Here is a 14,861-nt window from a genome sequence, read left to right as displayed (position 1 = left end):
TTATTGTGGCGCTATGCGACGTAAGCGCCAGCCGCCATAAGGTACCTTTTGCCGTGGAACGTCACATATCTTTACTATTTCATATCTAGTTAATCTCTAATTCATTTCCAGAATCGAGCCGTACGTCATCATGCGACAGCGCTATAAAATAATATGCAATAGCGCTATATAAAGTGGCAATGTTATTGTGACGTAGGCTTGTGTCGCTCTGGGAAGAGAAGACCATGTTTTATTATTAGACTTTGCGTCCGGTTGAGTGTCATCTCGATCGGTCACGCAACGATGTCCATTTCCCAGCCGGAAATGTTTTTATACGTTTGAAAACATTGTCGTTACGGCTATTAGATACGCTATATTTATAAAAAACGTAACACGGAATTGTGAGAATTTGGATTCACATTATTACGGTTTTTTCGAATGTGACTCGTTATTAATTATACCATCAAAAACCATTTAATTAGGATCGGATCGACAGGATTAATTAGGATCGGATCGACAGAAATCAGTCGTTTGAGACTTTGAGCCTTGTGAGATAGGTCCCTATTTGTCAAACATAAAGCTCTACACTGAGATTACGGCGTATTACGGCGCGATTCGGGTCATGAATTAGAGATTAATTAGACACGATAATAGTAAAGATATGTAACGTCCCACGGGTAAAGGTACCTTATGGCGGTTGGCGCTTACGCTATTATTAACGCCGCTCCAATATTATTGCGGCGCTATGCGACGTAAGCGCCAGCCGCCATAAGGTACCTTTTCCCGTGGAACGTCACATATCTTCACTATTTCATATTTAGTGAATCTCTAATTATTTCCCGAATCGCGGCGCCAGCCGCCATAATGTGCCTTTTGGCAGTGGAACGTCACATATCTTTACTATTTTATATCTAATGAGTCTTCTAAGTCATTTCCCGAATCGAGCCGTTAGGCCCTGTACGGCCCTATTCTTCAAACAAAAATGTCACTTTTGACACTGGCATATCTAATCCATATCGTATCTAGCCGTAATATTTGACGTATCTTGAAGTTCCAATCGGGCAGGTAGTGTAGTGGATCTAGTTTAGCTAAATCATAGTTCAGATATTTTTTCCGCCACTTGTCACTACTACTTAAGCCTTAAAGTGACATTCCATTTCCAACTGCAGCTGCAATACTGTTCATTTTCTATGGAAATTGACAATGACAGCGACGCGTTTCCATAGTAATATGAACAGTATTGCAGCTGCAGTTGGAAATGGAATGTCACTCTTACGCTGCTGCGCCGGGCACATGTGACCGATTTGAGTAGGTATGCCAATTACGAGCGCGGCGTTCATAACTTAATACCACAGTCTAATAAAACATGATGGTCTTCTCTTCCCAGAGTGACACAAGCCTACGTCACAATAACATGGCCGCTATGTATAGCACTATCGCATATTATCATATAGCGCTGTCGCACGATGACGTAGGCTTGTGTCAGTCACGTGACCACGAAAAGACTGGAAGAGACTACCAGGCGGAGTATATTATTATACCATGCTTAATACAAACTAACTACATACATAACTTTGTTACGTTTGATTCGTCTTTCCCGCGACCCTGTTCAAGTTTTGTATAAGAAGATAAAATGTTTTGTGCAAATCCTATGTCATGTCAACTGAAGTGTGACACATCATTACTTTCAACACAATGAGTCCCATGCTATAGAAATATACAGAAATATGTGACGTCCCACGGGTAAAGGTACCTTATGGCGATTGGCGCTTACGCTATTATTAACGCCGCTCCAATATTATTTCGGTGCCATGCGACGTAAGCGCCGGCCGCCATAAGGTACCTTTTTCTGTGGAACGTCACATATAGTAGGTACACACAGGGTAACAGTATTCTCCAGTCTGACACACCACCATGCTTTCAGTTAAAATTAAAAGGTACCGTCATACAGAGTAAGTCCTAATAATAGTTAGGTAGGTACCTAAGCATTTTAATGTACTTATTTAATTGCAGATTCTAACAACAAATTGAATTACTTTCATATGAATACTTTAAATTGTGTTTGTATTACTATTTCAGCTACTCTGAGTACTTGACGCTACTATTTAAACTATAAAAGGAATAATGTCATATATGTACAAAGGAAAAAATATCAAAGCCCCCAGTGCCCGGGGCTGGAATCGAACCAGCGTCCTCCGTTTACGCGACAGATGTCTGAACCGCTTAACACATTCACTGCCCCCGACGCACATGTGCGTTCACAGTCATACAAGTTTGTTCCTAGGCCACGCTGGTAGTGAATGCGTTAACATATAATTTTGGTTTAGCCCATAAATTTGCATTATGTCACAGTACCTAATGTATAAAATAAATAAGTAAGTGAATTTTAATAGGAAAAAATCAATAAGTACTCTTTAAGTTAACATCCTGTATACCGTAAAATCCGTTATTGCGTAATCCTCAAAGCCTAATCTGAAAATGGCACCGCGTTGTAGTTTAATTTTTTCCTTCGTTTTACGCTTCGGATTTTATGATTGACTGGCTTAGGATAATAGGAGCGGCGAAAATATGTGTGCTAAAAATGCGAGAGTCGATCCGATGTTTTATTTAGCCTCACTGCTTTTTGAACAAAAGGCTTTGATGGAATAGACAAAACAATAGGTACGCCCTCCACCGTTAATATAGATTTACAAAAATGTATCATCTGTATGTGATAATACTATTATCATTGGTACAGAAAATTATTTCTCCTGACGAAGACAATTGCATTGGTCGTTGCCTACGTCATTATCATTTCGAATAACGGCCGAGCCACACCGGCTTACGTGTGCGTGACGTGCGCGTGTGCGTGCGCTAAAATGTTGGAGCCGCACACGCACACGTCACGCAAGCGGTGCCGTCTCTCATAAGGATCTGTATACTACAACGCCGCATGCGCACGTGCACGTAACGCACACGCAGCCGATGTGCACAGGCCTTAAGTCTAAAATTTAGGTAGGTAAGTCTTTTTTATATGAGGCATTCATCATTACATTTCATCATTAGGCATTTTACATATTGACAGATGATTTAAGCAGAAAATATTTAGGATATATGTAATACATAAAAAAATGACATGAGTTTATGAAAATGTTAATTGTTTTCAGTAATTTACATCCATCGCCAACATGCTTGTCTGAATAAGGGTAGACTGGGTACAATTGAAACACGTTATGATGAATCACTGCCGTTTACCTATACACTATATTATTTATGTACATAACATATATTTAGCAGCAATTCTACAGTACATACGAAAGTGATAGTACCTACAATACCTAGCTACTACCATACACTGATCGATCTATAACGAGGAACGTTTTCAGGGACCTAGGAATTCTAACACTGCCTGGCGAGCTCATATACCAAGTGGCATTATTCACACACTTAAATATTCATTTATTTAAGCGTCAAGGTCGAAATGCTAGCCGTCCTCTCCGTAAAGACAAGTACCACTACCGCCTCATAACGCCGAATCACAAGCTGTCGAAGTCGATACGGTCAGTCTACATAATGGGCCCGCCGGTGTACAATAGGCTACCTCAGTATATCCGAGATGCAGCTTCCACCGCAGCATTTAGAACTAGGCTACGCAAGTGGCTGCTTGATTTAACTTTGTACAGCGTGGGAGACTTTTTTGAGTTACCATGCACATAAATTATGTAATAAATTACTATTGACATTGGATTATTTTCTGATAATTAATGATTAATTTAAATTATGTAACAACATAATTATGTTATAGTTATACAATGTATACCTAATTCCTTTGACATGTAACATTGGTGTTATCAATAAATATTTGTATTTGTATTTGTATTTGTATTTGTATTTGTATACTTTCTTACAATTCATGCTTTGTTATTTATTGTTTTCTTGCGTTATTTATTTTACATATTTAGATAAGGCGCTTTAAACTTTACAGTCCATACTATTGATTAAAATACTTAAAAGTTTGAGCGTATTTCGTCTTAACAGAAAGGGGAATTACATTCTCTGATTGATCGTTTTATATCTAATTTGCTGACGTCACACTTAAAGTGGTACGGATTTGCTGAGTCAACGCTGAGCCAGATTGATGAGGATCTAGATATAGTGGTCGTTCTCGCTAGCATTAACTCGACCAGTTTACGAAGAACCACATTTCTTTGAGCTACCTTTAAGGTAATGACTTGCTTTAGACTGAACCATTAATTATTCTAAATGTTGATGAATATTAATAGGCAGTGTTACACTTTAACCCACTTTATGTGTGTGGTTCTGTCAATGAAAATGAGAAACAAGACAAGATTTAGAGGCAAATGCATGGTTTAAAATCACTCAATTCATCAAGAAATTACCATTACATTACCTTGCCTTTTTATGTTGTGTTGTGCTATACAAAATGGCTAATATAAATAATTGCTTTTCCATTGCCAGGGAGGTTTTGGGACTTTACTGAGCAACTTTTACTATGGGACCAAGTCCAAAATCGCGAAAAAAGAATTTGGCTGTTTCATAAATTTCGGCTGGTCCATTTTCTATGCGAGGGTAAAAAAATTTTTCGCGATTTGGAGGTTGGGCCCATATTAAAAGTTGCTCACTATAATCCCAAAACCTCCCTAGTAACGGGAATACAGTCATTTTTTAGCCACCGTGTATAACCTTTCACTAATCTCTACCCGTGACTTCCTCTAAGACGTAGAAATATTTAACTGACCATTCTATCTCTACGCCGCGACAATGTTAGGAAATTTTACCCAAGAAAAAAAGGGATACAAGCCAAACTATACCCAAATCACACACAAACTTATTAATTTGTAACCTCCTCCTATACAAATCCCAGCGAATAGGCAAAGCAATTGACGTCCTTTGTTAACTAAACTGTCAGTTTGAAGGCCCTTAGGATTCAATATTGAAGATCGACTTGACCCCTTTGATAGTCTTTAGGGCTTCACACCAAAATCCATCGACCGAACCTTGATTGTACCACCGAGTGTGTGCTTGAGATACCAATTACTCGAAAATCGAATTCAGATAGGTACGTTGCGGGAAAGCGGTTTCAGTGAAATATGTGAAATTAATAATGTTTGCTTTTAGGTACGTATTCTCATTGATAGCAAACGAATGCTTCAATGTTTACGGATTCTAGATGCCTGCCTATTTGAGGAAAACGATAGAATCTAGGTCAGAGCACACCGTACATACCTACATAATTTTATTAAGAGAATTTCAAAGCAAAAATTTTTGTCGTAAGAATTTAAATAAAGGATGACGCTAGACTGGGCCGGGCCCGGACCGAGGCGTCCGACATGTCATTTTCTATGACGGCTGATCGGTGATCACGTGACGTTTTCCATAGAAAACGAAGCGCCGAAAGCTCCGGCCCGGCCTCGGCCCGGTCTAGCGTAAGTCATCCATAAAACATTATAGGTACTTCAAATTTGTTTCTTGAAAGCGCACAAATAAATATATTTAATCATTACCATTAATTTATTACTTATTCAATGAAGCTATTCAAGTCGAATAAGAAAATTAGTTGAAAACTCTGATACAATAAATTTCAATAAATATAAGTGTTTAAGTTTGCAGAGTAATAGTGAGAATGAATCTTTCTGGGGAATTAAATATAAATAATAGCTTCAGGTAGGCATTTTCACGTTTCAGAGCATAACAGAAATGTATAGAATAGAATATTTTTGTTTAATGTATTTTCACGCTTCGGTTAATAATATTTATGTTATTTGTATCTCCTTGGAATTCACGGCCCTATAAATATAAATGCCTATTATGTTATTAATTAACAGGGCCGTAAAATCTAAACTTAATGTTTTATTAATCGAAACGTACGAACGTGTCTTGATATTTTAGTCAGTCTCAGTACAACAATTACTGAAGTTGACTGAAGCAGCATGACAAATACAATACAACGTTTTCGAAAAATATGGTGAAAAACAATTATGTACTACATCTGTACATATTTCAGATCGCTATCGCTACTTATCCGATAGGAAAAACGTTGAAAATGCACGTAATTGTCGATGCACAGAAAAAAGAACGAGTCGTGATTAACAATACGTAACCTTGATGTCGGACAATGCGATGGGACGCACCTGTGAAAAAGTGAAGAATGCCTTTGTATGGGCTTTGATGGAAAAAGGACAAACCTAATACAGATAATACAGGCTGTAATCGTTAAATGTTTACATGCTATAATTCCGTACATATAGCGGACATGAAATAAATTTAATCTGGCACCGAAAAAACATTACCCAATAACAAAACAAAGGTTAACTGGAAAAATCCCTTAAAGGGATAAGTTCGCCTTTGTACTGCCTATCCTGTGCCATAAATTTGTGTTTTGTACAATAAAGAGTTTATATACAAAACTAAAAATTCCAAAAATATTAAATAGGTAAGTTTATACGCCCCCAAATATTAAATACGATGTTCGTTAAGTGGTTTAATTTGTCAACAGTAAGAGATATAAATATGATTAATTGTTCACATGATTATTATGTAATAAAGTAATAAAAGTATTTGTTATTATTATTTCATCATCTCAGCCATAAGACGTCCACTGCTGAACATAGGCCTCCCCCTTGATATTATTTATTACAGATAAATCACAATTACGAGTAGGTACATAATATTTGGATCCAAAAGCATCGTTAAACCAGAATGTTTTGTCTCGGTACTCCATTTCGCAGTACTTAATTAATTAAATATACAATAGGCACTTAAAACACATGTTAAGTGATTTAAGTAGAACAATCCGAATCATCATTAATTGATTACACTATTAACACCTGTTTTGCTTAAAGCGTACTTGATATTTGAGCTAAACAATCTTGATCCCACTCACTTTTCTACGTTCTAATTATTTTTTTCTGAATCTCAAATGGGTCAGAGATGTAAAGTAATTATATCTAAAAGCATATGTAGTGCTTTTTGTTGCTGGTAAGCTAAAATCGCCTTGAATGTGTCGACTTACGATATTGACTAAAATTACTAACTCGTATCACTATTTTTAGGGTTCCGTACCCAAAGGGTAAAACGGGACCCTATTACTAAGACTTCGCTGTCCGTCCGTCCGTCTGTCTGTCCGTCTGTCCGTCCGTCCGTCTGTCTGTCACCAGGCTGTATCTCACGAACCGTGATAGCTAGACAGTTGAAATTTTCACAGACGATGTATCTCTGTTGCCGCTATAACAACAAATACTAAAAACAGAATAAAATAAAGATTTAAGTGGGGCTCCCATACAGCAAACGTGATTTTTGACCAAAGTTAAGCAACGTCGGGCGTGGTCAGTACTTGGATGGGTGACAGTTTTCTTTTTGCATTTTTTTCCGTTTTTTTTTTTTTTTGCTTTATAGTACGGAACCCTTCGTGCGCGAGTCCGACTCGCACTTGCCCGGTTTTTTATGACGGCTGAACTAGTTTTTTGTGTTGCGATTTTGCCTTCGATACCTATTCTTGTAAAGTTTTACGCGTAGTTATTTGTAATACATAATATATACGGTCAACTTTGTTTTTTTCAAGTGATTAGCATATTGTGTCAAAATAAGAGTTTGGTTTAACCATAGACTAGGAATCCTTTAGACCGAGTTTAGAGCAATTATTTCAAGCAACCAATGATGCCAAAAATGCGGGGGTGCGCGGGACGAGGTGAGCGAAGGCCCGTGCCGTGATTGGTCCGTTCAAAGACACGGACATCACACAAAGACACTTTCGACTCGAACATGGAGTAAAATTACCGTATGCGTGGCCGAGGGGGTAACGCGACTATGCTAAAAATCTGGAGGATGTTTTGTCTGTGGGTTTAACAAAAGATAACAATACCATTCATGAGCAGGTAATCTCTGAAGTGGATTCCGGCATTTTAAAATCGTACGGTACGGTACGACTATATACACATACACAGATCGACCTAGCCCCATCAAACAAAGCAATTAAGTTTGTACTAAGAGTACTAGGCGACGATATACATAGGTGCATACGTATACAGATAAATACATACGTATATACATAGAAAACACCCATGACTCAGGAAGAAATATCTGCGTTCATCACAAAAATGCCCTTACCAGGATTCGAACCCGGGCCATCGGCTTCATAGGCAGGGTCACTTCACTACCCACTAGGCCAGACCGGTCGTCAAATGCATACAAACGCACATTAAGTACCCATACTATGAGTCACTGACAGTGTCAGAACTGACCAACGTATTTCTATTCATCTCGCTTGCACTAATATGCGAGTACGAGCGAGATGCATAGAAAGTACCTTACATTCTCGATAGCGTTTATATGTCAGTGCCAAAGTGATGGTAGCCACAATGATCCTACACTACATGATTGTATCTGTACAATACAATACAATACACTTTATTGCACACATCACGTACTCGCAGTTCACATAGTCGCTGTACATATATATAGGTAGAGTTTACATGTTAACCTATTTAACTATATATCCCTATAGTACACTTCAACAATTCAATAGGTAAGTACGTTTAATCTACCGTATCGCGTACTCTTGTCATCGCATGGATCAACCTTGGTATGAGTACAGATCAAGTACCTATACCTAGACCAGAGATTGTGTAAATTTTACAGCCACAGTAAATTTACTGCCATCTATCGACACAGTATTAAAACTTAAAATGAAAATTTATTAAAAATATCAAAATGAATATTTGCATTTTTTTAGAACGCCATAATTTTATGACTGACCCATGTTCTTTCACTGATATGAGTTAAAATTATTAAAAATCAAACGGACAACGCCATCTACCCGAGCATAGGCCAAAGGAGTGGCGCCATCTATTCCAGAATAACTTCCTCTTCAGAATATCTTGATTTCCGAGGCACGTTTTTTCCTTAGACTTTGTTCATCTTATACGGAGTTACATTTATATCTTTGCCTAAAAGTAATGTTTACATAGGTACTCGATTGTAGAGGCACTTGTGCGTATTGTATATGGGGTATTACGTGTATTGAAAGCTGAAATGCTAAATACATTGACACATCATTGTGGTTTTTATTGTAATTTTATTGTCATATTGACGTCTTAGAAATACCTCGTCAGTCAGCAAGTGTCATACTTAATTACTTACTCAGTCTTATTTTTCATTCACCTATAGCCATACCACGACCCACGACTGCCTTAGCACTAATATGCTAATACGAGCGACATGCATAGAAAGTAAGTTACGCACACACTAGCGAATATGTCAGTGTCAAGCTGGTGCTTGCAGTACTAAAGGGGCCCACCATGGGCCTACTGATTACCAGTCTGCCAGACGATATCGACCTGTCAGTTAAACGCAAAATTTGACAGCTCCGAACAACTGGCAGGCTGATATCGTCCGGCAAACTGGTAATCTGTGGGCCCTTATACGGCTCACGAGAAATATCTCGGAACTGGTGCAAATTCAAATAGCGCTCAAATAAGGCATTACTAGATTAAAAGCATTATTCCCAATTTTCTCCTCTACAATTTGCGCCGTCCGTGTTTAAAAAGTGTTTCTTGTTTTCTAAACATAATCGTCAGATCATTATGTAGTTTCATTAGATTTTCCTGTTAAGTATGTTAGTGGTTTACATTTACATGAAATCTTATTACTTACCTAAATATTGTGTTAGAGATAGCACGCAATGCAAATGTCATGTATAAGTCATAATTTCATAGAAGTTTGACGTTTAAAATAACACTTACACTGCGTGTGTTATCAAAATTGTTCCAAAACTCTCTTGGTCTAACTCTCTTGTTAGTTGTTACCCATTTCAGTAGCATAGAAAAGATCAGTTTTATCTTTGATTACAGGGAAAGTAGGGTACCATTGGGCAGTCGGGAGCCTCGGGCACTCCCTTATACAGTCGCCATCAAATATATCGGAGAGGCCAAGGTGCTCACAAATATCTGAACACGCCTCTATTGTCTAGGCGTTAGAGTGCGTGTTCAGATATTGTGAACACCTTGGCCGCTCCGATATATCGGATGGCGACTGTACATAAATCAGGATTTATTATAAGGATTTATTATATGTATATGGTACTCACCTCAGTAGACAATAATATCTATGAGAACTAAAAACATAATTAAAAAAACTAAAATCTATGAGAACTATTGTGATAATTATGTCAATTGATATACATCAAGGCTGTATGACCACTAAAGGGGATTTTATTAACAGGTAAAATTCTAAACCTAATCATTGCTTAAGTAAACCATAGACCACAATGTAATTACTTAGGGCAATTTTCCTCTAACATTGTGATTCTTACCAAGGATAGGCGCATAATTTCCTTGATTTACAACCATTGTTCTTTTTTTTGACGCACAGTCTCTCAATAAAATTTTCGTTGAATTCTATAATCAAAGTAACAGAGATCGTAGAAGACATTAAACTAGGGATTAATCGTGGGATATTTTAGCCACTCTCAAGCCATATCATTTCATTTATTTTATATTAAAAGTCATGTCACTTGGTTTAGGTATAAAATAATTGGAGATCATATTGTATTTAGCATTTTAGCAGTTGGGATTAGCACAATTAAAAAAAAAATTAGGTATAGAGCTTCTTTATTTTTAAAGGTGGGTAACTGTGTTTCGCTCTGTTGTAAAATCGTGTTGTAGCTTAATTTTTAGGATGAGTTCTTTACTCATACTAAAAATTAAGCTCTCAATTTACATTAAATTTGCAGTTATCCAGTATCTAGTTACCTATAGTCCGACAAGAAATTGTAGAAAATTATTAAGGGCGCCACTTCCTACAACAACAACAAACATGGCAACAATTTAGTCTGGAATTTTTTTAGTTCCATTTTTTTAAATTTCTACTATTTTATGTCGCACTATAAGCTATTTGACATCCAAAATATTGGTTTGGTTTGTTGGTGGTATTTTTCGTACCACCGTGTACACTAACAATTGATAGAACTTTTTGCAACGGCCCCTACCCATAATCAGATCAGAGTGTTTATGTAAAGTATATCAGAACTGTCACGAACAATGACAGCGAGTGACGTCGGCCCAGTAAATCTGCCACCGATTTGGATATCGTATCTAATCGGGCGACATAATCTCGGCCTTACGAGTTTTATTAGTTTTATTACCCTGCCGCTCGATTGTTTGGTCAGCTGTTTCAAAAGGTATACCAATACGGACTGATTAAATGGTTGTTATGAAATGTCGCTCTTGTAGAGGGAAAACTGACCGATGACATGCGGGGCTTATTATTTGTAATTATTAGTTAAGTACAGAGGTAGTATTAGCGCGCTTCTATTGTTTACCTAACATCTGTCACTGCTATATCAAGTATATAATTACTGCAAGAGTGAGAGTGAGAAAGATAAACCAACCCAAAATACACAAAACCGAACATAAATCAACATAAATGTACTTGGATTATATATTAGGTATCACATTACGCAGTGGCACAAGGTATTTGTTACATAAGAATGGGCTTAATGAATATTTACACGTGTTGATCTCGACAGAAAAAAAAACAACAAATTTTCATTAATTTTCAATTCAATACGTTACCGTGAATACTAGTGTATACTAAATCAGTATTATTTTAATATATTTGTCACAGAGTATAGGACCAAATGGACCACATTTATACACATTATCAGGCCTCGGAGCTGTCATAAAATGGTAGACGAAAGTGACCTACGGACTCTTTCACTATGCACAACAACTATGCACTTTAGAGGTCAGAGTTAAACTAGTCCGCCTACTGTGCAGCAATGATTTTGTGAATTTGCCCTTAGGTGTTGACAAACTGTCCATAGTATACGGTCAGTAGAATCACATACAACAGACGAATTTATTTAGAGAGAATATTTTTGCGCTGAATTTGCACCGACTAGACAGTAACAATGTATAGGAGTGCCATATTGGCGAATGCCAAAGAAAATATTATCAGATTAGATCAAATCTATATCTATACATATTATGCTTAGAGTGTAGTGAGGGACGTTTATAAAGATATGGTAAGTATGTGAGATGGGGTAATACGAACACCGGTACAAGAAGCGGGAGCAAAATAATATTATGTCTTATCTTATCTAATCCTTACTTACGTTAAAAAATCCAAAAAAAAATCTAAGAAGAGTAAGAAGTGACATAGAAGTACCAGTCTGTATCGATACAAATATTGACGTTCCATATCTCAATTTTGACATAACTTATTTTGACACTTTGTTGAAAGAAGTTGCTACTAAATTTGTCAATTAGTTACAATGAAATCTACGGTGTAAAAAAAACTTATAAAAACCTCAACAAATTTTATATTAGCTCGAACACTTTCACATGAGTTAATAACTGTTATTTAGATTTTTTTTTTAATTCGCGATGGTAATTTTTTATCCGTTATTTTTAGTTGTTTGAAGTCTGTTTATTTATTTTTGTATTTAGGTGAAATTCATGCAAATCATAAATTGTGTATTTACGAATAAATAACATACTGGCAATGGCATATACATAATTATATAACAGTTCATAATAATAACTAATTAATAATTATTGCTTAATTTTTCACCCTCACCTGGTTTTGGCGCCCGATCCTGTTCCGATACTGCCACCATTTTGAAAAACCAAAACACAAGCACTCAACAAATTTCTAAAAATATTTCCAATTCATACAATTTGAAAATTCAAACTGGAATTGGAATCACAATTTTCTTATTTCGATTTATTTTTTCTAAAACAATATTCATCGATTTAAATTCATTAACTGCACTGCATCGCGGTCGGTTCGGTTTTGCATTCGCTCAAGGCATTGCCGGGTGAGCAGGAAGCTTGCGTTTGCGCTGGTTACTATTGAAACTGTTTTTATATAGTGAACGAGTTGTGAGCGCCGGCTGATATGCGCGGGACAGGCGAATCTGCACGGTTTTACCGGACACACAGAGTGTTTTAACAGACACCGCATCAGCGTTTATAAATCGTCGTAAATTTAAGAGTTAGACTCTTGTCGGTGTAGCTCTCCATTTGACTCTATCCAGGGCCGCCTCCTTGATTTCCTTATACGACATTACAGCTACCTTTTCTTTTATTTGTGTTATGTAGCTTATCCTCGGCCGTTTAATATATAAAATTCAAAATTGAAATGTACTCTGTAGGCCTCAACTCAATGGCTCTTTCACAAGTCAATAAAACATATAGTGACATGAAAAATACAAAGCTACATTAAAAATACAACGGCCAATACCTGGGGTAAGCATCACATAATAAAATTTTAAGATAAATAACTACTAGAATATAACATAAATGTATAGTCTCTATGGTTAATAAAACATTAAATGTGGAGATGTAAAAGGTCCCCAACAAAGTCATAACTGTGTTTTAATATCCAAGAAACTAAAATTTTATTTGGGTAGCAATTTATTTACAATTTGTCTGGTGTAATATGTACTAAAATGACAGTCGCAGATTGGGCAAACATCGTATAAATGTATTTTAGTATCAAAACGCAGAATCCTTCACCAAACCATCTTTATTACTTATATTTTTGATTGATATTTGGCGGTTTATTATAAGTACAACTTTTTAACAAAAATGTAGTTAAAATGAGACACAAATGCAATTTGTGGATTCAAATTACATAATTACCATGAAGTGCCGCCGCGCCGCCCCGAGCGCCTACGCCTGACGCAAGGTGTCTGCGTGTTCTGTGGTGGAATGACCTCGATCCCAGTGCGCCCTCACGAACGGCAAAGAGGGTGAAACGCCGGAGTGGGTTTAGTGGGTAGGGCCAAATTCTCCCTCCCTCTCGCTAAGAGAGGGATAAGGAGCGGCGAGTCCCACACACTGTGCGTAAATGCATTCCCACTCCGTCAGAAAAAAAAAAAAAAAAAAGTGTCTGCGTGTTATGTTAGTAAGTATCTGTTTCACCTAGGAGGTAAACAATCTGTGACCGGGCACTACATGATATAAGATATGCTTATCGTCGTATAAAGCTGCATTTTACAATAATTCTTATACTTAGCTAAAATTACTTTCTCATTTTTTTTCATGATGACGTTTTATTAATTATAAGCTAGTCTTATGCATACTTACCTCCTTGTTCATAAAACTTTACGGGCCTGATTTAGTTAAATAACTGCCATATAAATGTATGTTTGGTTTTTTTAAATACCATGAAACAAGGGTTTTGGAGTGCCCAAGGCGACCGTAACCATGGCAACGAGTGAAAAAAGTAGAGTGAAGACAATGTGAACAATACAATTTTATTTGATAAGAAAATTACATAGGTAGGTACCTTATATTTAGGCATTATTATAGGGAAAGGTACAAATTATTAATTAACAATAAATATAATAATTAACAAATAGCTTTGAGAGCCTTCCTAAGCGCGTGCATGAGACAGTGGACCACAGTCCTCCGTCAACCAGGAGGCAGGGATGACCGCCCTGGCCCGCAGGATTTTATAAGGATTGAGCGAGGAATTTTTCAGGGCGACAGTCTGAGTCCCCTGTGGTTCTGCCTAGCTTTGAATCCCCTCAGCACCCTGCTGAAGGATTTGGGACTAGGTTGCCGGCTTCGGAGAGAGGGTGAAGTCATTTCTCACCTTCTGTACATGGATGACCTCAAATTATTTGCAACAAATAGCCAAGACCTGTCGGAGCTACTGAAAACCACGGAAGTCTTCAGTAGTGCCATCAACATGGAGTTTGGTGTCGATAAATGTGCGGTTATGCATGTACAGCGGGGGAGGGTTGTAAATTCAACAAATTTACAACTGTCTGAGACAATGTCTTTCAGATCTATCTCTGAATCAGAAACCTATAAATACCTTGGTATGTCACAGTCGTTGGGTATTGAGGACGAGGGTATTAAACGGTCGGTGAA

General features: G+C 37.2%; 1 protein-coding gene across 1 annotated transcript in view; it reads right to left on the bottom strand.

Moving 5' to 3' along the window:
* The window catches only part of LOC134670306 (putative inorganic phosphate cotransporter), a 40,720-nt gene extending 27,830 nt beyond the window's left edge, over nt 1-12,890 (bottom strand). Inside the window, exon 1 of the mRNA XM_063528056.1 lies at nt 12,556-12,890. Within this exon, the coding sequence (XP_063384126.1) occupies nt 12,556-12,595 (40 nt within the window). The 5' untranslated portion in view covers nt 12,596-12,890. The remainder of the gene's footprint in view (nt 1-12,555) is intronic.
* Between the last annotated feature and the right edge of the window lie 1,971 nt (nt 12,891-14,861).

The sequence above is a fragment of the Cydia fagiglandana genome, chromosome 13 (genome assembly GCF_963556715.1).
Source record: "Cydia fagiglandana chromosome 13, ilCydFagi1.1, whole genome shotgun sequence".
Taxonomy (NCBI): Eukaryota; Metazoa; Arthropoda; class Insecta; order Lepidoptera; family Tortricidae; genus Cydia; species Cydia fagiglandana.
Note: the sequence above shows the minus strand (reverse complement) of the source record. Positions and strands in the feature narration are given on the sequence as shown.